The following is a 27,127-nucleotide window of genomic DNA, read 5'->3' on the forward strand; positions in this document are numbered from 1 at the left end:
ACTAAGTTTATATTTATATATTTATATATATTTATACTAAGTTTCCTTGAGTGAATTTTTTGGAAAATGTTTATAACAAAGTACAACTTCTGAGGTAAGCAAATTTGAAGCTCAGATTAGGATGCCAAACTTCTTGGCAATATGTACCTGTAATTATTGTTTTATTCTCATTTAGGTAGAGAGGCCATGACTCTTTAACTTCAAACCTAGTGTCAGGTAACTCGTTTTGAACACCAAATGACTTGTTTCAACCTCTTATTGACTGTCAGAAGGACCATATAAGAAGGCTTGGTCCTGTCAGAGTCTTGTTGTGTGAAAAGAAAAAAGTATTGAACCTATGACCCAGATTTCCCTGCAAAATAGCCCCTCCTTCTAACTTGTACAAGAGTAGATTTTAAGAACAAATGTGACAATACCTGTGAAATTACGTTGAGCTCTTGAGATAAAAGTGTGTACAAATAGCCATAGAATTTTTTTAATTCAAATCAAGAAAATTTAAGGCAGCCAAGAGATTGAAACGTGTCTTTTGCTCCCTTTTAAAAACTTTATTGAAGCTTCTTCAGCCTAAAGACATTCAGTTACAATTCTTGAAGCAAACCCATCAAGGACTTTTTTCCCTTAAGTTCCTTGAAACCCTTAATTTCTTAATTAATAACTTTGAGTATTGAAGAAGCTTGGATTTGCTTTTTGGGAAATATCCTTACTGATAACATTAAAATCTATCCATCTGCTCAATATTTCTGTTTACATATTATTAAATACATTTAAGTTGTTGGCAAAATTTTCTAAATTTCACTGGTAAACCTGAATTTTGTAATTTGTAGCAACAGTTGATTTAGAGTATTCCACAAGAAACCAAGGTACTTGTCCTTTGAAGGCACCTGATGAAGAACCTTCTAAATTATAACTTAATGTCAGAGAGGGGTTTGTGTGTGTGTGTGTGTGTGTGTGTGTGCGTGTGTGCGTGCATGCATTGAATGTTGTTATGTGTACATGTGTGTTCTTTTGCAAAGATTTGTATAAATTTACCAAGGCAAATCTTTACAAGTTAAAAAAGTCTGACATGCTCAGTATTCTATCCATAGTCCTTCACCTCTGCAGATACTTTTTCATGTCTCTTCATTTCTAAGCTTAATATTATAATTTTACAGCATTATATTTTAATTGTTTAGTTTTTCTATTTACATCATCATTGTGGTCATTGTGTGTGTGTGTGTGTGTGTGTGTATAAAATACTGTTTTCTTGATTCTCCTTACTTTAAAAAAGTTCTTGTAAGTTTTCCCATGATTCTCTGATTTTATCATATTTATATTTCTTACATATTAGTAATATTCTCCATTCATTCAATCAGTGTAAGTGAAATGGACATTTGTTGCTACTCCAAAATTTGCTATTCAATGAATTTTGGTGTATGTGGGTTTTGGGGGTTTTTTCCAATCTCCAAGGCTAAGCATAGTCTGCTTTCCTATTACAGTTGAGGGCATCCAGGTTCACCATATTACTGTCATCTTTTGATGCTTCACTCTCTTACTCTATGTTCATTTCTATTTCCCCTTCCTTTCTCTCACAAAGACATTACTGTAGTTCAATTCCTTATCACCATTCATCTGTACTATTGCAGTGCTTCCATTTTTTTTTACCACCCTAGTCCATCTTTCTGGTGGCTTACAAAAGTGATATGAGTTGTGACCATGATTTATCCACTCCTAAGTAAAATCATTTAGGTCTCAGTTACCTTTAGAATCATATATAAACTCCTTTGTTTGGTATTTGAAGATCTTCCCAATGGAGAGAGAAAACAGGGAGTTCTCTCCCCTTAAGTAGAAATCTTTGCATGGAGGTTACTTGTCTGGTGTGTGGTAGCTAGACTAGTAGGTGGGGGTGATCAAAAAGACCTCAAGGACCTTCCAAATGCAACAGAAAAATATTGACTTGATTTAAATTGAAGCTAACCCAATGTGAGTGAGAATGTAAATTTTTGGAAATAGTATTTTGGGGTAGGGATTGAGATACTTTTGAAAAGACTTTTTCCTTAAAGGCTAACTGGACTTATTATTTTCCTCTCCTCCTCACCCCAGCTCCCATTTTCCTATCTGTTGAGCCACTTTTCTTCATCAAGTCCTGTTTCCTCATCTGTAGGTGAGAATAGATAAACTGTACAAATCCTTCCAGTTCCAAAATTCTAAGATTACACAAAAAATTCATTTGACCTTGTAGCCTCAGCAAAAAGGCACTAGAAAACTACTTACCCAACATTTCACTTAGACATGGAAAAGGAATTAGTGTGAAATTTTAGGTCATAGCTCCACCTTGGTGCTTCATTCATAATTATATTCTATCTTTTGGCACCTGACTTTGGAAATACATTCTTCACTAGCCTCACCTAAATTCTTAATCTAAGAACTTTAAAGGCACCTAGCAAGATCTGGGAAAGCTAAAGAAGGTCATAAGCAGGAAAGGAATCTTGTAAAAGGATATCATTTCTTTCTTAGACTTTCTTCTCTTTTAAGAATATCCCTGCTAGGGATCAGTTAGGTGGCACAGTGGATAGAGCACCAGCCCTGGAGTCAGGAGGAGTTGAGTTCAAAGCTGGCCTCAGATACTTAATAATTGTCTAGCTATGTGACCTTGGGCAAGTCACTTAACCCCATTGCCTTAAAAATAAATAAATAGGATATCCCTGCTAATCACAAAGTCATCAGGATTGAAAATTTCTAAAAGAAAAGTTAGGCAAATATTACTTTCAGAAGAAGAAAATTAAATAGAAAATTTTAACTACTTTCAAAATTACTGAACAAATTTTAATCTAATTTGAGACATTCCAGTAAAGTAACATGCATCTAAATGCCAGAGTTTAAAGAAACTTGACAAATACATAAACCTAACTTTTACTTTCTACTAGGTTTTCAATTTTGTGACAATTTGGACTTGTAGGGGAAAAATTTGTATTTGGTAGAGAATTTCTCTTTTTTGTGATATAGTGGGTTGTAGGACTGATATGCCTAAAATTATAGTAGATTAAAGAGGCCTAAGAAGACTTCATTGATTTGAATTCACAGAATTTCTCTACATATCAGTTATTAAATAAAATCTGTTATACTATACAGAATATGAATTTATTAGAGCACATAGAAATTGATAAGTGGACTTCCAAGAGATTACAGAAGGGAAATTTAAACTGTCCCACTACCTTCAGATAAAACATTAACCTTCCATATGATTTCCTTTTCTCATATTAGTTCCTTGTTAAGGGAGCACATCTGTGTGGAGGTCACAATTGTAAATACCAAGTAACAGACTTTAAGGTTGTTTTAAGTGACATTAAGCAAAACAAAATGTTCCATTAATATCTGGTCAGTTAACCTCTAGTCAGAAAATAGAAATCGCATCCACCCAGAAAACAGTGATTTTTAAGGTATCAATTAGATCATATCTATTAAACCTTTTCTCACTAAAGGAAAAGAAATGATGATAGATTAACACTAATTAAGACTTAATTAAGACTCCTCTAAAATAATCTAATGATTGGTTTCTCTTCTTTGTCATGCAACCAATGTTTATAAATTTGATTTGGCAGACATAATGGGGTGAATTAGGTTAGCATGCTTTCATTCCCTGTAGTTAGAACCCAAGTGATATTTTAAAAAATCCTTTCCTATCATCCATGTTATTCTCACTGATGAATTTGTATTTTTAAGGTCCCTTCCAGTTCTACATTTATGATTCCAGGAAAATAGAATTTGAGTTTAAAATGCCATACATACACATACAAATACATAATGCATACATGTTTCCATATATCTGCCTTCAGCTTCTCTGCTTTTTAGGTTGAAAGATGCTTGAGTATAGAGCCATTATCTAATTATTATCTAATATTTGTATCATACAGTCTTACCAAAGTTTAGGAAGAATGTAAGAAAACAGACTTTCATTTGTATTAATTTTATCCAAAGATATATCCCTATGGTATAGTTAAAGGAGTGCCCAGGTTAGAGTAGAAGGATCTGGGTTTGAATTCATTAACTCTGTGGCCCAAACCAAGGCCATCACCTCCTCTGAGTCCCAGTGTTAAAAACTGTAAAATGGGATGAATAATACTTTTATTTTCTACTGCATAAGGTTGTGATGATCAAGTAAGGTAATGTACTTTGTTAGATATAAAACACTATATATTATTCTAATTAAACATTTGCAGGTGAGAATACCCGTGAATAGGTTTCTGGATAATAGAAGGGAATATAGGTAGAAGCAGACTTATGCAGGTAAAGGTATTTCAAGTTCTCACATTATACATGAAACTGTTTTTTTGGAATCTGTCAAACACCTAAAGTTTTATTTTAAAAGTACAGACAAATGGTAGTGAACTGTTCTGAAGTACTGTGGTTGCTATTTCCTGGGATCCTTTTGGCTTAATTATGGTTAATAACATTGACATATGAATGTGGTATTTAAATTTGAGAAAAGGTAACACAATATCCTGTTTAACCTTGGTCATTTAACCTTACTACATTTTATTTTAGGAGAATGACATCTTCCTGGGCTGGGAAAAAGGAGCTTACAAGAAATGGGGAAAGAGTAAGAAGAAGTGCTCAGATCTAACTCTAGAAGAAATGAAAAAACAGGCTGCTGTCCAGTGTCTTCGCTCTGCTTCAGATGAAGTAAGTCTTTTGCTTTTTTTAGAATATCATGTTTATTTATATTTCATAACCACATTTGAATTTGAGAGATAAAAGATTACTTCTTGTTAGTAAGTAGTCAAGACTTGTTATGTTTTATTTCAAAAGGAATTTTTAGGATGCTTCAGCATCACAAAACAGTGAATTAATTTTTGGAAGCCAACAGTTACCTATTTTGTTGAATATACATTTGTGTAAAATAAGAAGTCAAATGAGTGTGTATCTGTTTGGAAAAAGCATATGAATAGACAGTAGTTTGTGTTGAGTTTTTTAATTGATTGTAAGTTCAGTATAAACCAACAAAATGCAACTAAAAAAGCTTATTCTATCTTAAGTTGCCTTAATATTTGAAGAGCATGAAGAATATGGAGGTGATAATTCTGTTCTACACTGAGCTGATCAGCTCACATCTGAAATATTTGGAGCTAGAGACTTTCCAAGGAGGATGATGAAAGTGGTAAGCAGAAGTAAGGTCATGCCATATGAACATCATCATCTTCAGTGAAATCATTTGATTTTCACAACAACAATAGTGGGTGTTATTATTATCATCCCTGTTTTATCAATGGGGAAACTGAGGCAAATGACTTGGCCAGAGTCTCACAGCTAGTAGGTATCTGAGACTGGTTTTGAACTCTGGCCTTCCTCACTCCAGGTTTGGCACTCTTATCTCCACCACCACGTAACTGCCTATATCTTTTGAAAGAACTGCATATATTTAGCTTGGAAAAGAAACTTAGGGACATGATCCAAATATTTAAAGATCTCTTATGTAGAAGATCAGTTCAGTTTATTCTTCTGGGCTCCAAAAGGACAAAATTATGATCAATGAATGGAAATTACAGGAAAGCGGATTCCCTTCAGCATAAGGAAGAATTTCTAACAATGGGCACTGACCCTTCAGCTGTTAACTTTTTCAGGAGTCCTGAATTCAGTAACTACCAAGCAAGGTCCAAGCTATTTACACAGAATCTTGAATTGGAACATAGGGGAGTCCTTTAGAAAAGTTTCCTAAGATTAGAGTATTGTGTATCTTGCAAATGCCTTATCTCCTTTTCTTCCTGTTGCCCAGCCTCTTATAAAAATGAGAAGTGAACTGCAGAGAATTATTTCAAGGGTTCTTAGGACAATCACGTTAAAGATCATTTTTTAATTTATTATTTAATTCCATTCTTAAGTGAACTAGGATAATTGAATTATAGTGAGAGAGAAAGAGTGTGTTTCTATTTGTGTGTGTGTATATGTGTAAATGCTTTTACTGAAGTAATATGTTGTCAAACCCTAAAAATAAATGACCAAAGAGTGACAGATTATGCAACCACTGTTAATTCTGAAAAAAATTACCAAAGACCTCATATGGTAAAATTGAGGCAAGTCTGATACATAGCAGAGCTTCATGACTGGAATATGATTCCTTTAAGTGCTTGTCAAAGCTCAGGAACCACCTGGAGCTGATATAAAACAATTCTGGGATTTTCCTGCAGTAAGAGTTCATACAGAGAGTGTGTTCAAAAGATTGCTGTTATGCCAGGCCCAGAGCACAGCTTACTTGCTCATCTTTAGCTCTGGAAAGTAGGGGGGTCTCCAAATAGTAAAAACAGAGGGGGTGGTCTTGTTATGGGGGATCTTGACAATGCTAAAACTATGAAACTCCTATTTTACTGTTTCTTTCCATGACATTACCAATGACCTTGTTCCCACATTTGAAACATTGATATATATATATTTATATATATATATCAATGTGTGTGTGTGTGTGTGTGTGTGTGTGTTTAACTACTAAATCCTTTCAAGGTTTCCTACACATTTTCTCATCTCGTTTCTAGGATCACTATCTCTACCATAGTATAATTCTTATTATCAATCATTTAGACTGCTGCATTGGATTTATAATCAGTCTTCCTAACATCTTCTTTCACATCATTCCCAGATTATTCTTTTATTAATACAGATCTGGTCATGTCATTCCTGACTGAAAAAACCTTCAGACTCCATTTTTGTGTACCAAGTGAAGGCCAGGTTACTTAGCCTGGCATTCTGAGTCCTCCACCATCCTTTTTCTGCAGTATTCATAATATTCCCCTCCAGCAAACATACTCAGGCAGCCAACCTAGATTACTTTCCCATCAAACCATCTGCCTTCTGAATATCCCTGCTTTTGTGAACATACCATGAGCCTTCTTCATCCCTTGGATTCCTCTTGAACTTCTTATTTTTCTCACCCTACAGAGTCAATCAGTTGCCAAGTCTAAAAGTTTCTAATGACATATCTCTCTCATTTCTCTCTTGTATCTCTCTGTTCAGACACTCATCATCACCTCATGCCTGTACCATTGCATTAGCCTCCCACTTAGTCTCCTTGCTTAAAGCTTTTTTCCTCTTGTCTATCCTCCACACAAATGCTAAGATGTTGTTTCTAAAACCTAAGTCTGACCCATATTACTTCCCCTGTTCAGTAAACTCCTTCTTTGTCTCTCACAATCCTAAATGCAACTTTTTCCATGAAGGTCTAGTTGGTTATGATCAAACAAAATAAGATTGGAAAAGTGTTTTTTAAAATAAATGTTAACATTTTTGTCACTATTCTCCAATCTCACTTTGTACCTCTCTTAAGTACATAGCTTTAATTATTTGTAGTACTTATTTATGTGTATCATATCCCCCTACTAGAGTGTAAGTTTCTTGAGGACAAAGTTCTGCTATGTTTTGTCTAACTTTTGCCCTCCCCATTTCTTAGAGCAGTGCTTTCTACCTCCTAGGGGAGAGGAGGGGAAAAGAAGAGAGAGGAGACCAGGAAAGACCTACCAAAGGCAGGACTTGAACTGATATAGAAGGAAATCAAGTAAACTGGAAGTCAGAACTAATTAGGGAGAGCCTGCCAAGCATGGAAGACAGTGAAAAGGAGAGGCAAGAGAGGATCCCTGTGTGTGTGAGGAACAGCAAGTGGACCAGTGGAGCTGGATCATAGACCATGTGGAAGATTATTTTTAAGGGAGGGACCTGACTGTAAAGGACTTAGAATACCAAGCAGAAATGTTTCTATTTGTTATAGAGATAATTAACAAAAGACTATCTGTAAGTAAGGGGGTGACATGGCTATACTTGTGCTTTAAAAAAATCATTGGGGGGGCAGCTGGATGGTGCAGTAGATAGAGTACCAGCCCTGGAGTCAGGAAGACCTGGATTCAAATCCAGTTTCAAGCTATGTGACCTTGGGCAAGTCACTTAATCCCATTGCCTTACGAAAAAGAAAATCATTTTGGCAACTGAATGAAGGATGAAATGGAATGAGGAGAAAATTTTGGGATAAGAAGATCAATTAGGATGCCACTATAATCTAAGCGAGAGGGTGAGTCCTTGAATTACGGTGGTGACTATGTGAAGACAGAAGGGAAAGGTAAAAATGAAATGGTGGCTTTGAAAATCTCACCTGCAAGGTAATTTAGATGTCACATGAGATTGAACATTAAACTCAGTTCTCCATTGAAATTGCTCTGTAGACCTGTCCCTCCTTTACGTGAAAATCTCTAGTGATCCCTCATTACCTCTAGCATAAAATGCAAGCTCCTTGCTTTGTCATTTGAAGACTGCCTTCCTACTCTGGCAGTCTTATTTTCCGCCATTCACCTTCACACTAAGCCAATCTGATCTACTTGCTCTTTGCCTTGGAACCTGCCATTCTGTCTCCTGCCTGAGCAGTCAGTGCTCCTTCTCTTTTGGAAGCCTTTGCTTCCTTCAATGGAAAAAGTAAAGTGACCTTTTGTTTTGGAATCCTTTTCTTCTGACTTCCTTAGTTACGTTTTCTTTTTCATATGTTCTTGTATTCATGTATAAATACAATTTCTTCTTCTACTGCTCCCTATAATAATCATAAAAAAAGTTCCTTGAGGACAAGGATCATTTTGGTTTTGTCTTTCTCATCCTAATATCTGGCCTATTGAGCATAACTAATGATGAATGTAGGTGTGTGTTATTTTCTTCACTCATTACTAGGTATAGCAGAAGAGAGAGACATTAAGAAAATCTGTATTGGGGGGGGCAGCTAGGTGGCACAGTGGATAGAGCACTGGCCCTGGAATCAGGAGGACCTGAGTTTAAATCTGGCCTCAGACACTTAATTGCCTAGCTGTGTGACCTTGGGCAAGCCACTTAACCCCATTGCCTTGCAAAAAAATGAAAAAAAGAAAAAAAGAAAATCTGTATTGGTTTTAGTCTAATTCAGTAAGAGTGGCCATTGACATTTAAACAGATTTGAAAAAAACATTGTTATTTAGTGGGCAGTGCTGATTTTCTAACCCTAAACCCAGGGCTGTCAAAAACGTGGCCAGCTTATGTGGCATCAGTGCAATTATGTGCAGTCCTCTGTGGGTATACTGCAGAGCTCTCACTAAAATGGCAAATCAAACTATATTGTTTATTGGTTCAATAAAAACTTTTAAAAATAAGGTTGGACAGCCCTGGCCTATCAGTAGCTGTAGTTTCTCTTTATGGCTAATTGTGGCTTTCAAGGAATCACAATTTGAAAACTTATCATTGTATTTGCTCAGCAGTATTTTACAGGGAAGTGGATTTTGCCTGACCCTCTAGGTAAGGGGTTTCTCCTATTAATCAATATTCACTTCACTATAATAGTGATGAAGAAGGTTATAGAAGTTGCAGAGCAGCAACTGTTGAACACAGCTGTTCTAATCCATGCTGATAATAAGCTCTAGAAAGGAGGTGGGAGGGAATGTTCTTTAGAGTTGAGAACTGCACTTTTACTTTGAAAATTCTCTCTTCCCTTGCCCATTTCCTCCCACTTGGTCTTAGGTAGTAGTAGTTGCTAAGGATAGAGGAATAGAAAAACAACAGTCTTAAAAAAGTTTACACACTTGTGACCAGTTACTTGTATTTAAATAATTAGACAGGAGATGAAAACGAAGATTATGCTTTATAGCAAGCATATAAAAATTACTTTTTTTCATATATGCTGACTCATATAAATGTATGTCAGCAAATGGGATAATAAGCTTTTTCTTAATATACTTTTCTTAAATTTTTGTTGTTCATACTTAGCACAGCTCTGTGAGTCATCCCATGATAGTGAATAGGGGCCTGATGTTCATCTGGGTAAGTCTTACCTCTGGTTCTCACTGACTATGTGACTCTTCATCAAGTCTCTTAACCTCTCTGTGCTCTAGGCAAACTCTCTAGGACTAGAAATCATAGAAAAGATACGATTGCCTTGGAAGAAGAAATTTCTTCACTTAGGAGTTTCTTAGTCCAGTGAAATCACAGACGAGGTACCTATCTCTTTTCTTGGTGAGAAAATTAACAGTTGTATAGGGAAATAATTCAGTATTTTTTCATAAAATATTTCCTTTCATTTAATTTGATAGTCCATTTATTTTGTAGTGACCTTAAATGTAAGAGTTAAGTTTCTGCTTGAAATGAAGAAAAGTTTGCAGTTTAATTATTTCACAAGGCTAAGCATTTGATTCACAAAGAACAGCTGTCTGAACCCTTCAGTTAGTAACAGGCCACATTCCAAGAAAGGCAATCTGGTGCCCTGTAATTGAAATGCCTTCCTTGGCTAGATTGTCCAATGCGATAACACAAAATGTTTTAAAATATTTTTTACTTGAACATAATTTCAGGCTTTTTAATTCCTTGTATGCTTTTAATAAATAGCAAAATGCAACATTATTTAAAAATTGAGAATAAACTTTTCCAAGGACATGGTGTGTATTGATTTAAATTATATGCATACAGGAATGTGTGTATATGTAAATTTATATAATCCTAAATCCCCAACTAATTCAGATTAATTCTAAGGTTACTCTGACTTGGTGAAAGACTGAATTAAAATGTCTTCAAATATACTATATTCAACATATTAGGTGCTAAATAAAATTAGATGTTAGTGAAAGATTCTGACAGATATTTTTTAAATCTTTTTTTTTTGCACGGAGAAAGCAAGATTGACTTATTGTATAATACTTTTAATTTAGAGAATTTTAGAACTTGGAAATCTAGTTCACATCCTTTATCTCACAGATGAGGAAACTGAAGCTTGAAACTTATTAGAAACTCATATAGTACATTAGTGGTACAGGACTTTGTTCTGTGATATTACATACTTTGCATTTCATTGGATCCTTAACGATGAGCCTCTGAGAAAAGAAAAGTATTTCCCCTTAATATATGGATAATTTAAAATAATCTCATCCTTTTCTTGTTTAAACTTCTTCCCTCCCAAGACCCACTTTACCCTTTTCTCTTTTTGTACTTTCCTTTCTTATAGTCAGTCACCAACAGTCATTTATTAGTCACTTATACAGTACTAAGAACTGTGCTAGGGGCTGGAAATGGACAAAAAGTCAAGCAGCCTCCACTCACATGAAACAGAGAGAGACAGACAGACAGATGGAGACAGAGAAGGACACAGTCTGAGAGATAGGAAGGGAACTCTAGTGGTGGTAAGAAGATTGGAGAGAGGAAAAAGAGAATAGAGGTACAGATAACAAGCTTCAAAAAGAGCAACCTAATGAAAGTACTGAAATAGAATGTTTGAAGTAAGAGTGGAAAGGCAAAATGTCTCCAGACTCTGTTACTGTATAGGGGGTAGATTCAATTTCCTCTCTAAATGTCTTCTTTACTGATCAATTTAAAGGAGTTAATCTATACCAGTTACCTCTAATTCCCATTTTACTCATGTACTCTTTCCTCATCCTTTTTAATTCTGTTCAGTGATTCTGGGTTTTAGCCATCACTGGTCTATTGAAATCTCTTTCAGAGACCTAACTGCCAAATCCATTAACCTTTTAATAGTGTTTTTTCTCTCGTTAATCTCTCTTCTTGACTAATCTCCCCCCCCCCCCACTGTCTCCTCTGCTTTCAATAGATTATTCTAGTTTTCTTCCTGTCTAATCATTCCTGGGTCTTCATTGATTGTTCATTCTTTTTCCAGACCCAGTGTGGATGTAAATTTTTCAAGAATATATACATCATTCATTGTACCGCTACAATATATTATTATATATAGATTATTACCATTAAATTATACCCTAATTCTTTGTAGCATAGAAATGAACCCCAGATTACCATAGATTATGCCAATAGTTTATAAACTCTGGTAGTTCCTACCTCTGGTAGTTCTCTCAGGGAGTGTTACACTTAAAAATCAGAGGTTCTTGAAGTAATGAAGTATCCCTACTCCTATCCATGTCATTTATTGGCTCCTTCCCTAAGTAAAGTTTAGATTCCTTTGCTTGGCATTCATCTATCTATGAACTAATGCACTCCAAGCTCCAGAGAAATGGACTACTTTTTGCATCCCCCATTCCTATCCCCAACAAACCCTACACTTGGTTGCTTCTATGATTTTTCTTTGGCTTTTCACAAAAGTGATCCCATGGAATCATAGAATTAAATTTAAAAGAGACTTGAGAAGGCAGCTCTTTCATTTTGTAGATTGGGAAAACATCTCTGATCTTTTTACTCTTCTAAAACCTTCAAAATTACCTTCGTAGGGACAGCTAGGTGGTATAGTGGATAGAGTACTAGCCCTGGAGTCAGGAGGACTGGAGTTCAAATCTGGCCTCAGACATTTAATTACCTAGCTAATTACCTTCGGCAAGTCACTTAACCCCATTGCCTTGGAAAAACTAAAAAAAAAAAAGAAAAAATGAGGCAAAAATCACCTTCATAATTCTCTTTTCTTCTTCAACTCAAGTTCTTGTTTTTTTTTCTTTCCCTCAACCATATGCTTCATTTTTTTAGGTAGTGGGGAGATATTTTTGAAGTTCGTTATGATTGAAATGACCATGGTTGTGTTTTAGGAAGTTGACTGTCACCTGTGTAAAGAATGGGTTGTTGAGGCAGCTAGGTGGCACAGTGGATAGAGCATTGGTCTTGGAGTCAGGATTACCTGAGTTCATATCTGGCCTCAGACACTTAATAATTACCTAGCTGTGTGGCCTTGGGCAAGCTACTTAACCCCATTGCCTTGCAAAAAAAAAGGACTAAAGGAAAGAAAGCTATGTAAGAGAGTAATAGATATAGTTAAGAGAAAGGTGATAGGGGTCAGAATTAGGATAATAGCACTGTGAATGAAGAAAATATGTGAAACAAGATTCAATTGGGGCTGAGGTTTTAAGCCTAAGTGACTGGGAAAATAGGGGCATTTTAAAATTAAAAATAATGAAGTTCAAAAGAAGGGGCAAATTTGAGGCAAGACAATTACATTTTTAGATATCTAGTCCAAGGATCAACAGGAGAGGTCCAGAAAACTGTTGAAAAATGCAAGTCTAGGCTAGATGGCACAGTGGATAGAACACCAGCCCTGGAGTCAGGAGTACCTGAGTTGAAATCTGGCCTCAAACACCTAATAATTGCCTAGCTGTGTGGCCTTGGGCAAGCCACTTAACCCCATTGCCTTGCCAAAAACCTAAAAAAAAAATGCAAGTCTGGAGCTGAAGAAAGAGATTGTTATTCCCTATATACAGCATTCTGTGTTTATCTCATGTGCAATCCCCTGTGCCTCAGACATTCTTAGGTTCCCCCAGTCACAGTTCAAACAAAGATTACCTTCTATTAGAACTTCTGTCCTGATTGCCCAACACCCTTCCTGGAAATCACCTTATATTAATTTAATTATATATGTGTTTTTGTGAGTGTATTTATCTGTGTATATCAATCAATAAGCATTTGTTTACATCCACTGTGTGCCACACACTGGGGCATATATAAAATATTATAGAAATTATATCAAATATAAAATAATTATAGAAATTTTACCCTTGTTGCAAGGAACTTATAAAATGAGAAGCAGAAGCTTCTTTTGAGGAGTTGATTACATTCTAACTGAGGGAGATAATGAATATAAAAGATTTAAGCTGAAGAGTAGGTGGAAAGATAGGGAAGTTGTAAAGCTATATTGCAGTGGAGTAAATAGCAAGTCTTGGGGCCCTTTAAGGTTTATACCCAGGGTCTAGACATCATAATCGCAGGATATATATCCCAAGGTTGTCCAAGAAAGAAAGGCACAAAAATATTTTAACCCCTTTGTTAAAGGTAATAAAATTTTAGATTGATATCAAGCAGAGCTAGTCATAATTGGAATAGGCTGCCTAGGCATAGAGTGATCACAATGTTAGGGGCATTTTGAAATGATTCTTATAGAAGGCTGGAATAAATGACCTTGAAGGTCCCATTTACTTCTAAAATTCTCTGTAGCTACTTTATTATATGAGTTTATATAAAATTGCTTGTAAATCTTAAAGCACTACCAGGTAAAGGTCAGCTAGTATTATTATGTAATCTCTGACTTTGGTTTAATTTCATCTGCTCATTTTAGGTTTTCTGAAATTGACTTTTAATACTACTCTAGTTAGAATCAAATTATTTTCTTAAGTATCTGATAGAGTTTTGTTGATAAAATAATTGATTTTCACATCCTCCATGGATAGTTTTCCAATTATTCCTTTATTCTAGGATGGCAATCTTAATAAAAGGGGTAACAGGCTGATTTATTGATGGGTGGCTAGGTTTAAGGCAGTGGCAAACGACACTTCTGATTACAGGAGGACTGGACTTCAGTACGTAATGGATTTTAGTGATAATGGCAGCTAGGTGGCACAATGGATATAGAGTGCCAGGCCTGAGGTTAATTTTCCTAAGTTTTCTAATTTCCCTGAGGTCAAATCTGGTCTCAGACTCTTTCTTGCTATAACTGTTTGATTGTGGGAAAGTCACTTAATCCTGTTTGCCTCAATTTCTTCATCTGTAAAACAAACTAGAGAAGAAAATACCAACGTTCCCTACACCCCACATCTTTGCCAAGAAAACCCTAATTGGAGTCACTCAAGTCAAACATGATTCAAAAAACAACTGACTCACACACAGTGTTAAAGGCTTCTGAAATTACTTCAATTCTGATATTCTTTAATAGGTTTGGGAGCTTTTGATCAAGTATAGAATCCTATGGAGAGATAGGGTTTTGGCTCCTTGGCACTAGATGGAGCCTCTAAAGGTAAAATTTAGAGAAGGAATAGATGGGTAGGAGTTATTGCTTCACTACTCTTTCTTTTGTGCCTATATGTCTTCCCTGGTCTGCTATTTCAATTGCTGTTTTTCCTACCTCTCTTTATCTGGTCCTCCTTTCTGTGTGTCACATAGAAAGTTAAACTACAATATTACCTTTAGATTTTTTTGTAAATTAAATAAAGGTTGTAATTTATTTTAAAAGTAGGATAGTTTTTTTTTTTTTGTTTTTTACTTATGTGTCTTTGGATTGCTTTTTACTCTGGGTAATTTATATTCAACAGCTATATGTGTATGTATATGTTGATGTTGATAACAAATCACATTAATTTGCATATATATATATATTTTTTATCACAGTCATTCTTTTTTCCATTTTTAAAAGATTTTATTTATTTTGAGTTTGACAATTTTTCCCTTAATCTTACTTCCTTCCCCCCACCCCCCCTCCACAGAAGGCAATTTGCCAGTCTTTACATTGTTTCCATGGTATACATTAATCCAAATTGAATGTGATGAGCGAGAAATCATATCCTTAAGGAAGAAACAAAGTATAAGAGATAGCAATATCAGACAATAAGATACCAGGGATTTTTTTCCAAATTAAAGGTTAAATAGTCCTTGGTCTTTGTTCAAACTCCACAGTTCTTTCTCTGGATACAGATGGTATTCTCCATTGCAGACAGGCCCTAATTGTGCCTGATTGTTGCACTGATAGAATGAGCAAGTCCATCCATGTTGCTATTTAGGGTATACAATGTTTTTCTGGTTCTGCTCATCTTGTACATATCAGTTCATGCAGTTCTCTCCCAGGCTTCCCTGAATTCCTATCCCTCCTGGTTTCTAATAGAACAATAATGTTCTATGACATACATATACCACAGTTTGCTAAGCCATTCCCCAGTTGAAGGACATTTACTTGATTTCCAATTCTTTGCCACCACAAACAGGGATGCTATGAATATTTTTGTACAAGTGATGTTTTTACCCTTTTTCATCATCTCTTCAGGTATCACAGTCATTCTTATATACTCATGACTTAGTTGAATGACTTGAACAAAACACAAATTGATGAAAACATTGTGAAAATTACTAAACTGTGGATTTACTTGCATTATACATATGAATTTAAAGTGTATCAAATGCCACCTTCCCTCAACTTCACTAATACCATACAGCAAAGTTGATAAATTATTGCCAGGTTGGTGGCTTGATTTTTTTTTTTTTGACCTGAGGAGCTAAGACTGATTTTTTTCATTTTAAAATTCACTTTCCTCGTGAGATGAGCAGAACCAGAAAAACACTGTACACTGTAACAGCAGCATGGCCAGCAACATGGGGGCAATGATCAACCTTGATGCACTCGCTCATTCCATTACTGCAACAATCAGGGACAATTTGGGGCTCTCTGCAATGGAGAATACCATCTGTATCCAGAGAAAGAGCTGTGGAGTTTGAACAAAGACCAAGGACTATTACCTTAAATTTAGGGAAAAAACCTGATAGCTTATTGTCTGATCTTGCTATCTGTTATATTTTATATTTCTTCCTTAATTTCTCTTGATTCTTCCTTGATTTATCTCTCAACACATTCAATTTGGATCAATGTATACCATGTAAACAGTGTAAAGACTGACAAATTGCCTTCTGTGGGGGGGCTGGAGGGAGGGAAGTAAAATTAGGGGGAAATTGTAAAACTCAAAAATAAATAAAAACTTTAATTAAAAAAAATTCAATTTCCTTGGGATGGCAAAGTGGCACAGTGGATAGAGCACCAGTCCTGTTGTCAGCCCTGAGTTCAAATTCGGCCTCAGACACTTAATAATTACCTAACTGTGTGGCCTTGGGCAAGTCACTTTAACCCCATTGCCTTGCAAAAAAAAAATCAGTTTCTTTATCTCTTCCTTCAGGATTAGAAACATACATACCCATACATTTACATTTACATGCAGGCATAAGCTTACACTCCCCACATAAAGATACTTCATATCTCATTATGGACTCCAGGATGCTGTTATCTCAGGTTCCAAGTTTATAAGGATTCTGAGATTTTCATATACAGATCCTTTTAAATTTGCAGGACTACCTCTTTCAATGAAGAAGATATGTTCCACTAGTACACCTAGTGGTCAAACTTGGTTACACAAAGTAGAAATAATATAGGAAACACAGGAACATAGGTGTTCTAAAATATAAAAAGTGTTGTGGAGGGAAATACATTAAGGAATAACAATGTTTCACTAAAATAGCATCCCATGGGTAAGAAAATGTTAATACACATTTTCAAAATTAATATTTTCCTATTAAACTTTGAGTAATATGACTTTAAAAATAGCTTAAAATTACACTAAGGTATTTGATAATCCTGTATAAAAGAGTAGAGACATAGTTTGAGTTCTCTTTACTGAAAGTCGTCTTCCCTTCATTACCTGGTATGTTAGGTCAGGGAGGAGAGAACAGATATGGTTGTGACTCTTGAGGCCATAGTCCTCTTAGCATTCCCAGGAGATCTCCCTATCTAGGTCTTAGCCAGGCCATGAAGGTCTTGCTGAATAATCCTGTGGCATCCTGCCTCAGTATTGAAGTTAAAGCCCTACTTGGTGAGACAGGCTGTGGCTTCTTTATCATGCCAGCTCTAGACGACACTGTTTAACCTCTTGCTGTTGCTAGTCCTATTTGGAACCATGGGCCACAGTTGTGTTCACAAAAGAGACAGTGGAAAAAAAAGAGAATAAGACAGAAAGGGGAGAGGGAATAAAGAGATCCAGTAAAGTTCCAGACAAGGAGTCAGAAGATAGATTCTAGTCCTGCCTTTAATACTTTGACTGTGTGGAAACTCATAAGTCATTGAATTTCTGAACCTCAATTTCCTTATCTCTTAGATGTAAATAATACCCACCTATCCAGCCTTATGAGGATTACTTGAAGATCAAAATCCTATAGAAATTGTTCCCTAACTATTCCCCCAAATCATCTTGACCTAGCCGGTGTATGACTGCATAGTTACCACTTTACATATCCAAGAGTGGCCTAATAATACTATCAAATTGTTATATTTTTTAATTCTTAAATTCATTATAAATAAAAGGCTTCATATGCAGATTTCAAGTTTTAGAACCAGAATAGACCTTAGAAAATCTTTAGTCTAACTTACTCATTTGTTAGATGAGGAAATTGAGGAAAGATTTAAAAGAGACATAGCATATAGTTTTTGAGCACTTACCATAGACTAAAAGATTCTTATTAGACATATGTCCCTAGAAAACAAGAACCATCTTTTTTTGTAGCTGTTATATTGAATGCTTAACATATATTTTTAGTCAAATATGAGGGGGAAATACTTTTTATCAATATAGAGAACAGAAGTTCTTAAAGAAATTTCACATTTAACCAAGCTTCTTCAAAGAACCCTCTGAGATTGGTTCCTTGGGTTTATTTTCATCTAACACAAAAGGAGACTGAAACAAGGTTCAGTGACTTGCTCAAGATGATGCTCCAGCTAGAATCTAAAACTCTTTCTCCTGACCTTTTTTCTAGCCCGCTTTCTAATACGTCATCTGTCATCAGCTACTCACTGCACTGGCATGAATGTTTTCTCTACACTAGGATGCAGTTTTAAAGTTAGCACTTTGCAAGCACGTAGACAACAGAGTTTCACATATTTAGTAACAATCTAACCTGTTAACCTACTTAACGGGGAAGATTTGTTTGTCACACAATCATCTCTTAATCCTACCTTTTTTATTCCCCATTGTCTGAGGTATTCTTAGTATCATAGATTTAGAGTTAAAATGCATGTTAAAAGGCAGCTAGGTGGTGCAGTGGATAGAGCACCTGGAGTCAGGAGTACCTGAGTTCAAATCCAGTCTCAGACACTTAATAATACCTAGCTGTGTGGCCTTGGGCAAGCCACTTAACCCCATTGCCTTACAAAAAGAAAAAAAAACTAAAAAAAATAAAATGCATGTTAAAAGTCAGCTTTTCCACATCCCTTACTTAAAAGGTGAGAAAAGAGACCTGGAGAATTTAAGCAATTTGTCCAAGCTTGAGAGCTCCTGTTTGTTTTTCTGTAATCTTTTTTTCCCAAAACTCCTACCCTGCTCCCTTATTCTCTCAAAAGGAGAAAAAATATTGTTCACTTTTGCTTTCCAGAATTTTCTGTCAAAGGGCATTTGTTGCAGAGTAATTCCTTAAATATTTTCACTTTGATCATCACAATGATGTGGATCTGTTTTTGTCTTCATTTGAATTTGGCATTTGTATTTCTGTTAAAAGTATTTTTTCCTTCATAAAATAATAAGATTAAATACAAATTTTATTATTTAATTTATTTAATTATTTATTGATTTTCTTCTATTAAACAATATCTTAAAGCAGCCAAACCTAATCATGTATTTTAATAAACTATAATTAAAAAGTGAGCTTTTGAGGAAAAATTAAGTTAACCAACATTAAGGGAAGAGGGGAAATATTTCTCTTTCAGGGCCATATTGAAGAAAAATTAGTATGTCTGAGTAGAGAAATTTGAAATATTTAATTTTAAAGAACCATTAAAATTATATTCATTAATGGCTACAAATAGTAAATTATATTGTTCATTTTCATTTTACATGGAAGATATTTTTGGTGAGAAAAAAAGCAGAAGGAAGAAAGGGGAAAAGATTTGGTAAGGGGCAAAAACTATACATAGTGGGGATGGCAATAAAATGAAGAGGTAGGAAGTATACACATGATTGAGAAAAAGAAAAGCACACTCAGGTTAGGCTGTGGAGGATAGAAACACCAATATGCATGCAAAGAAAAAGAGATTGGGGGGGGGAGAACCCAATGCACAGGAAAGAAATTGAATAAGTTCCATACTGAGTATTATAGAGTAATAGCATTCACTGAAAAATAGTTTGGCCAAGCCAGTTTACCTTTAACTTTTAAATGTCATTTATCCAATGAAGGGGGGGGGGGAATAGAATTTGGAGCCTGAAGACTTAGATTTGAATCCTAGCTCTTCTATTTTACAACCCATTGTTCTCAATTCCCTCATCGATAAAATGAAGAGATTGGAGTGGATCAGAGGTATCAGATATGTGTGTGTGTGTGTGTGTGTGTGTGTATACATATATATATATATACACACACACATATATATATATAGGCATGCCTGTTATCTGCAGTGACCTAAACAAGATTAAAATGTAATTGAGAAGTATATAACAAAATGAAATAAAATAAAACATAGATAACATTACATTTTAAAACTAAGTCTACATGTAGCTGATGGGGTTGATGGTGATATTTTGGTGTTTGATGCCACTGGATTGGATGATGTCTCTCTAAGTCCCTTATAGCATTAAATCAATGTTCATATGATCCTCTTATCTCTTTCAGAAAATATAGTAGTTATTGGATTAGATTTAAGCAAACAGGAAAGAAATTCTCCATTGTGTATTTCCAAGTAAAAGGAAATAATTACTTTTTATAAGCATGTTAAAAACCAGGGCCTAATTTTCTTAATCAGATGTTAATCATGAACTAATGAGAGAATTGTTATTGAATTATTATTAAATTGAGAATTAGCTCTTACTAGTCTGGATCTTTCTCCTCCTAACAACCTAAAAATATATGGAGTTGAAGATGTCTTCTTTTTCTCTTCTACTTTTTCATCCTATAGGGTAAAACTAAACCAGAGGATGGGATCTAGGATATCAACATCTTATAAAGCAGAATTGCATACATTCTCAAACCCTTTTCAGTTTGTGTTTACATCATTCAAATTACTCTATTTTTAATTTTTTTTTATTTTAAATTTTGTTGGTTATGTGTACACTTGTAGAGAAACTATCCTCTAAGTTTTTATCTTTGTCCAACAAAAAAATATCTTCTTCATTCTGATTTAGCTCTACTTAGTTCACTTAGTTATGTGTAGCTCATTTTCCTTTTCTAGAAATGAGCCTAGGTTTCACAGAATTTTTTGTGAAGAATCTATATAGATTGTTAGCTACTATTATTTTAATGGAACATAGAGGGTATTAGAGACCTTACACTGTAAAATAGAAGTATGGCTCTAATGATTGGTAAATCTAAAGTTTTATTATCTCTGGACCCATGTTTAAAATTCTGACTCCTCAAGAAGAGCCTCAGACTTAAAACAAAATCTCTCACAATTGAGATGGTATCTATATAATATATCTAGAAAGCCATGCATCCTTTTGACAAGTATTTCTGATAATTGATGGGAGTAATAGGAAGAAATATAGCTAGAAAATACCAGTGGAAAAGGTGATGTGGATGAGATGGGTATAGAGAAGAAAGAAATTGCTCTAGGGTAGTGAATGGGTATTTCTCAGCAAGAACGTACTTACCATCTGCCAGGTACAAAATATACAAATACAAAAGTGAGACAGTTCTAGCCCTCAGGGAGCTTATAATTACTAAGGTGATGCAACCTAGTCATAAATACAAGATAATCAGTAACAAATAACTTGAACTACAATGAATAAACATATATAAAGCATTGGGGCACAGGAAAATTTTAGAGAGACCTTAAAAGAAGTAAATACTTAACAAGCTTAGCTTATAGGGAACCAAAAATTCCAGGAGGCAAAGACTGAATTGTTCAAACATGGGGATCAGTATGTACAGAAATAGAGAAGTCAGAAATGGCAGGTGTATGAAGAGAGTTAAACTAATGGAAGATTGGGTAGGGTTTTTTTATTTTTATTTTTATTTTTTTTAGTTTTTGCAAGGCAGTGGGGTTAAGTGGCTTGCCCAAGGCCACACAGCTAGGTAATTACTAAGTGTCTGAGGCCAGATTTGAACTCAGGTACTCCTGACTCCAGGGCCGGTTCTCTATCCACTGCGCCACCTAGCCGCCCCTGGGTAGGATTTTAAGGGTCAAAAGATGTAGTTTTTATTTTCTTTGAGAGGAAATAGGGTGCCACTGGAGTTTCCTTTAGCAAGACGATGATATGATCAGACCCATGCTTTAGAATAATTAATATGGTATTAGATAGATACTCCATAATGTTTTAAGGTACACTTCATTATTTCTATTCTCTCCAGTGTTTTTTGTTTGTTTTTTAGATTTTTTTGCAAGGCAAATGGGGTTAAGTGGCTTGCCCAAGGCCACATAGCTAGATAATTATTGTGTCTGAGGCCAAATTTGAACTTAGGTACTCCTGACTCCAGGGCCAGTGTTCTATCCACTGTGCTACCTAGCTGCCCCCTCCAGTGTTTTTAATAGGAATGGATGTTGTATTTTGTCAAAAGCTTTTTCAGCATCTGTTGAAATGATTTCTGTTAGGTTTGTTATTGATATGGTTAATTGTTGATAGTTTTCCTAATTTTGGCCCAACCTTGCATTCCTTGTATAAATCCTACTTGAACATAGTATATTATCCTAGTAATTACTTGTTGTAATCACTTTGCTAATATTTTATTTAAAATTTTTGCATCCATATTCATTAGGGAAATTAAGTCTATAATTTTCTTTCTCTGTTTTAACTCTTCCTGGTTTTGGTATCAGCACCATATTGGTATCGTAGAAAGAATTAGACAGAACTCCTTCATCTCTTTTTCAAATAGTTTATATAAGAATTGGAACTAATTATTACTTGACTGTTGGGTAGAATTCACCCGTGAATCCATCTAGTCCTGGAAATTTTTTCTTAGGAAGTTCATTGATGACTTGTTCAATTACTTTTTCTAAGATAGGTTATTTAAGTTTTCTATTGCCTTTTCTTTTAACTTGGGCAGTTTATATTTTTATAAATATTAATCCTTTTCACTTAGATTTGTCAAATTTATTGACATTCATTTGGGCAAAATAGTTCTGAATTATAACTTTAATTTTCTCCTCATTGTTGGTAAATTTACCTTTTTCATTTTTGATCTGGTAATTGAATTTTCTGGGTTTTTTTCCATAAAATCAACTTAATTTTATGTATTGGTTTATTTTCTTTCAATTTTATTAATTTCCTCCTTTAATTTTCAGAATTTGTTACTTAATTAGGAACCAGTGATCTCTTAATTGTGCATTCTCATTCCATTTTTCAATTCTTATCCTCCTTGACCTCTCTGATGCTTTTGACAGTTGATTACCTTTTGAATCCTCTTCCCTCTGGCTCTCACCTAGTTTTCCTTGTCTAATTGCTCCTCATTCTCCTTTACTGGTTCTTCATCTGTGTCTCTTCTACTACTAGCCAGTGGTCCACCATACTGTGTCATGGTATTTCTTCTCTTTTCACTCCATATTCTCTTATTTAATAATTTTTAAAAGTTTTATTTAAGGCATTGGGGGTTAACTGACTTGTCCAAGGTCACACAGCTAGGTAATTATTAAATGTCTGAGGCCGGATTTGAACACAGGTCCTCTTGACTCCAGGGTTGGTGCTCTATCTACTGTGCCACCTAGCTGCCCCCACTCCATGTTCTCTTACTTGATGATCTCAGTTACCACTTCTGTGTAAATTTCTGTTCCCAGTCCTCTTACTAGGCCTCTTTTCTTTCCTGAGCTCCAGTCCTGTACCACTTTTTGGACATTTTGAACTAGGTGTCCCAATAGCATCTCAAATTCAACGTGTCCAAAACAGAACTCATTATCTTTCCTTGAAAACCTTTTCTTTTGAACTTTTGTGTTGCTGTCAAAGGCACCATCATCCTCCCAGTCACCCAGGTTGTCAGCCTCCATGTTATCCTCCCCCTCCTCACTTCTTCCACAGACCAATCTTTTGCTAAGTCTTAGCACTTCCTGTATATATCCTTTCTTCTTTGTGAACACTGTGCTGTCATGGACAGACCATTTCCCTAGCCCAGCCCTCCTGGTTCCAAATCTCTCCCTATACCAGTCCTATCTCTACTCAGCTGCCAAAATGACTTTCCCAAGTGCAGGTCTATACATGTCTTCCTCCTCATTAAATCTAGTGATTCCCCAAATATAAACTGCATTTGGCACAACCTGCTCCTCTCTTCCTACCTTTCCAGTCTTCTTTCCTCTCACAGATTCAACTGCCCTGCAGTTTCTTGAATATGACATCCTTCTTTTGACTTTGTACCTTTGCCCTGGCTGTACCCCCTACCTAGAATGTTCTCAGCCCCTTTTTCTCACTTCTGCCTCCTGCCTCTTAGCTGCCCTGGCTTTCAACACTCAGATCAAATCTCAGCTTTTACAGAAGACCTTTCCTGGTCCCTCAAGCTATTTCCTCCCCCTTTCAAATTACTTTCCTTCAATTCTGTATTTTCTAGTATTCACCTAGTTATTTACATATTATCTTTTTGCCTTAGGTTGAATTTTATGAGTGCTGGGATTATTTATATATTTTTCTTTGAATAAAACTTCTATGTGATAGCAGTTCATAGTTTCTTATATAGTCATTCCTCTTTCCTGGTTTTTTCCTGCCTTGTATCTTGACATGTTTGTAACTTGATGACCATATTCATTTTTTTTTTTTTTTTTAAAAAGGATGACTAAATTTGCAATCTAAAGAACTGGGTTTGAATTTCAAATATGTCAGTAAGGAATTGTGTGCCTATGGGCATATCATTTTTAGTTTTTAGGCCCTTAATTTCCCTAAGCTATAGATAATTTTAAGCTATCTTTAAATTCAAGCAATTGTATTTCTGTGAAGAATAAGACAAAAGTCTTCGCTTTCATGGAGAATCTCAGAGTTAAATATACCAGAGTTTCTGCCCTTTTGTTCCTCCTACTCATACAAGATAAGTAATTTTTCATTGCTTTTGATAGTAGTAAGATATTGTTAGTGCCTGGCAGAGAGGATATTGGTTTTGACTTTAAATATGATTTAATCTGCACTGAGGATTCAGTGCTTGTTCTAAATTTAAATTCACAATATTTCACACAGAGTTATAACTTAGCACAGTATATTCCCTATGCATGATCAGGAGCCAAAAAAATTGATAACAAATAGAATACCTAATTACTATGTTAGAGCCTAGATTTGTCTTTTCTGGCTTTGACCCTAGTAGCACTAATCTGCATAAATCTAAATATTTATGGTTTAATTTCAAATTGTAGGCCTCTTCAGTCCTTTCTCTTTATTTTTATTCCAGGCCTTCTTCCAAATCTGGCTTCTCTTGCTTTAAAAATACAAGCTCCTGGACCTTAGAATAAGAACCCCTGGTGATACCTTTCTTGCAGTTATCCAAAAGATGTTCCCATTCCATTAAAGAGTTTGTCTTCCCTTTGAAAGAACCCATTTTTCACCTGGGCACATTTCCCCAGAGGCTAAGGGAAGCACCTTAAAGAGTTTTCTAATATACACAATTTTCTAAGGCTTTGGCAGGAGCCTTCCTCCTCCTGTCTCTCCACAGTGTGAGCCCTTTCCTTTCCTTTCTTGTGCTTCTGAAGAGAAAACAGGAGAGGGGGAACCCTTCATATCTGTTCTCCCTCCTCTCTTGCCTTTAGGAACAAAACTAGGAAAAGCTAACCAGAGGTGGTGGGATTCCTGTATCTCACTTTTACTGCCCTCCCCCAAACTCTATGATGATGTAAATTCCTGCAGAAATCAGAGGAGTTTAACAAATAAATAATAACATGGCAGATCATAGCTCAAATTAGCAGTTTACAAGGAAGTTCAAAAATTGAGAGGTATTCTTGAAAGTAATGTAGAGGGAAGCTTGAAAGAAGAAAGAAAAGTCTTTTCAGATTTGGCAAAAACTGCTGGTTTTTGTTCCTTCCCAGAAGATGAGGCAATTTCCATATAGCCAGAATTTTTGGTTAATTTAATAAACTGCCTGAGTAAATGTTACCATACATTTGATATATATGGAATATTTATTTTCGGAAAATTGGAGAGAAATAAAATGTGTTAAACACCAAAATTGGAGCAGGACTAGAACTTGGGGGGAGAGTCTTCATAATTTTTAATTGAATACTAGAAATAATTTGAATAAATGAATGAAAAGGTATTTATTGAGCTCTTTGGTATGTGCCAGACACTGTATGAAGTTCTGGAAATTCAAATAAAAAAGCATGACAATCCCTGCCCTCAAAGAGCTGAGAGGAGGGTGTGTGTATGGGGGGGGGGTCATTAAGACTTGAATCTGGCTGCCAAAGTGCAAGGCTATGCAAGTCTATTTGGTGGAAGGTTCCCCATTCCAAAGCCCAGGGACCTAGCTGAGAGGGGACTGTGCCTTGACATTGACTTTGTAGTACCATGCATGGTATACATGATTTGAAGTACACCTGTTTATTAGAGTATTTCAAATAAAATAGGCAGATTTTCACTTTATTACTCATTTCCTCTTGAGAATTTTTGCTATGACTTGGTCATGGATCACCAACCAGTCAGTTGAAATCATATGTTTAAACCAGAATCCTGGCATGATGCATCCAATATGTTGGTAGCAGTTGCTCATTCCTCTCTTCCTCTCCCCACCTTCCCATTAGATTAACATTTTCATAGGGACCGTTGAATTGGAATTTTTGGTATAGTCTTCCTCCTCTCTTCCTAGTTAATTTGTCCATGTTTCTATATATGTCGGTATGGTAACATGGTGTTTTAAAGATAAAAATAAGTTATTTAAAATTCAGAAATAGTCAAGGAAAGAAACCAAGAATATACATATATAAAGCTTGCTTTTAACCTATGCATTTAGCATAAAATCAAGCTTTGAGTCAATGTATTAAAGCAAATCAAAGCCATAAAACCATGCAGTCTTAATTGATAAAATAGCTACATTACTCTATGGTATGAAATGAAAACCTGTGATAAGGCACCAACAATTATATCAACATTCAATCAATTGTAATAAACATCATTTGAATACATTTAGCCTTTCTGAGTCAATATGACCCTGAGCTGCAGGCATTTGAGAGTGCCAAAGCAGAGGAATAAGCAATCCCTAGAGGCTGGCATTCTGCCCTGGAGACTGTTTTTTAGCCCAGGCTTGCTCTACAGAAGAGAATGCAGCATGTCAGCTGACATAAGTATTAGTTTCAGGATCAGGAGGAAATGGAGTGTAATTCCAAAACTTGTCACTCCTTGAAAAGCATGGTAAGACAATTTTTTCATATGGAATTATTAAGTTGGAGTGATAATGACATTTGGTGCTAATGTCAGCCACAGGTTCTTTTAGGTTTTTCATGGTCTTTAATGGGCAGTAGAGTAAAGGCGAGAGAAGGATTTGGGACTCTTATTTTCCCTTTCTCCTTCTGTCTCCTTTTCTTTATAAAATCTATTACCTCTCACACATGAAATGTAAAACTATTGACTTTTAATGTTCATCTTTTCATCGCAATGCATTTCTAGCTTCTTAATCTGTGTAACTGTATGCATGCTTATTTAGGTTATTTTTAATACCGGTGCTAAGACATTTTAAGTTAAGCAAATGGTGTAAAGTTTTATTTTTAGACCCTCAAGGTTCCAGTGATGGTGATGAGTTAGAGAAGTGCTTTGTCATGTACGCTTGTTCT

The 27,127-nt window shown here is 35.4% G+C and overlaps 1 protein-coding gene across 5 annotated transcripts in view; it reads left to right on the forward strand.

Annotated features, from left to right (window-relative positions):
* Positions 1-27,127, forward strand: part of KIAA0232 (KIAA0232 ortholog) — a 94,103-nt gene that overhangs the window by 40,400 nt on the left and 26,576 nt on the right. For 4 of the 5 annotated variants that reach the window (XM_074229825.1, XM_074229823.1, XM_074229824.1 and 1 more), the window contains one exon: positions 4,522-4,659. In XM_074229825.1, the coding sequence (XP_074085926.1) occupies positions 4,522-4,659 (138 nt within the window). Of the gene's footprint in view, positions 1-4,521; positions 4,660-22,622; positions 26,709-27,127 lie in introns of those variants that run through there. The other variant, XM_074229827.1, reaches the window with a different exon arrangement.

This window comes from Macrotis lagotis, chromosome 3 (assembly GCF_037893015.1).
Source record: "Macrotis lagotis isolate mMagLag1 chromosome 3, bilby.v1.9.chrom.fasta, whole genome shotgun sequence".
NCBI lineage: Eukaryota > Metazoa > Chordata > Mammalia > Peramelemorphia > Peramelidae > Macrotis > Macrotis lagotis.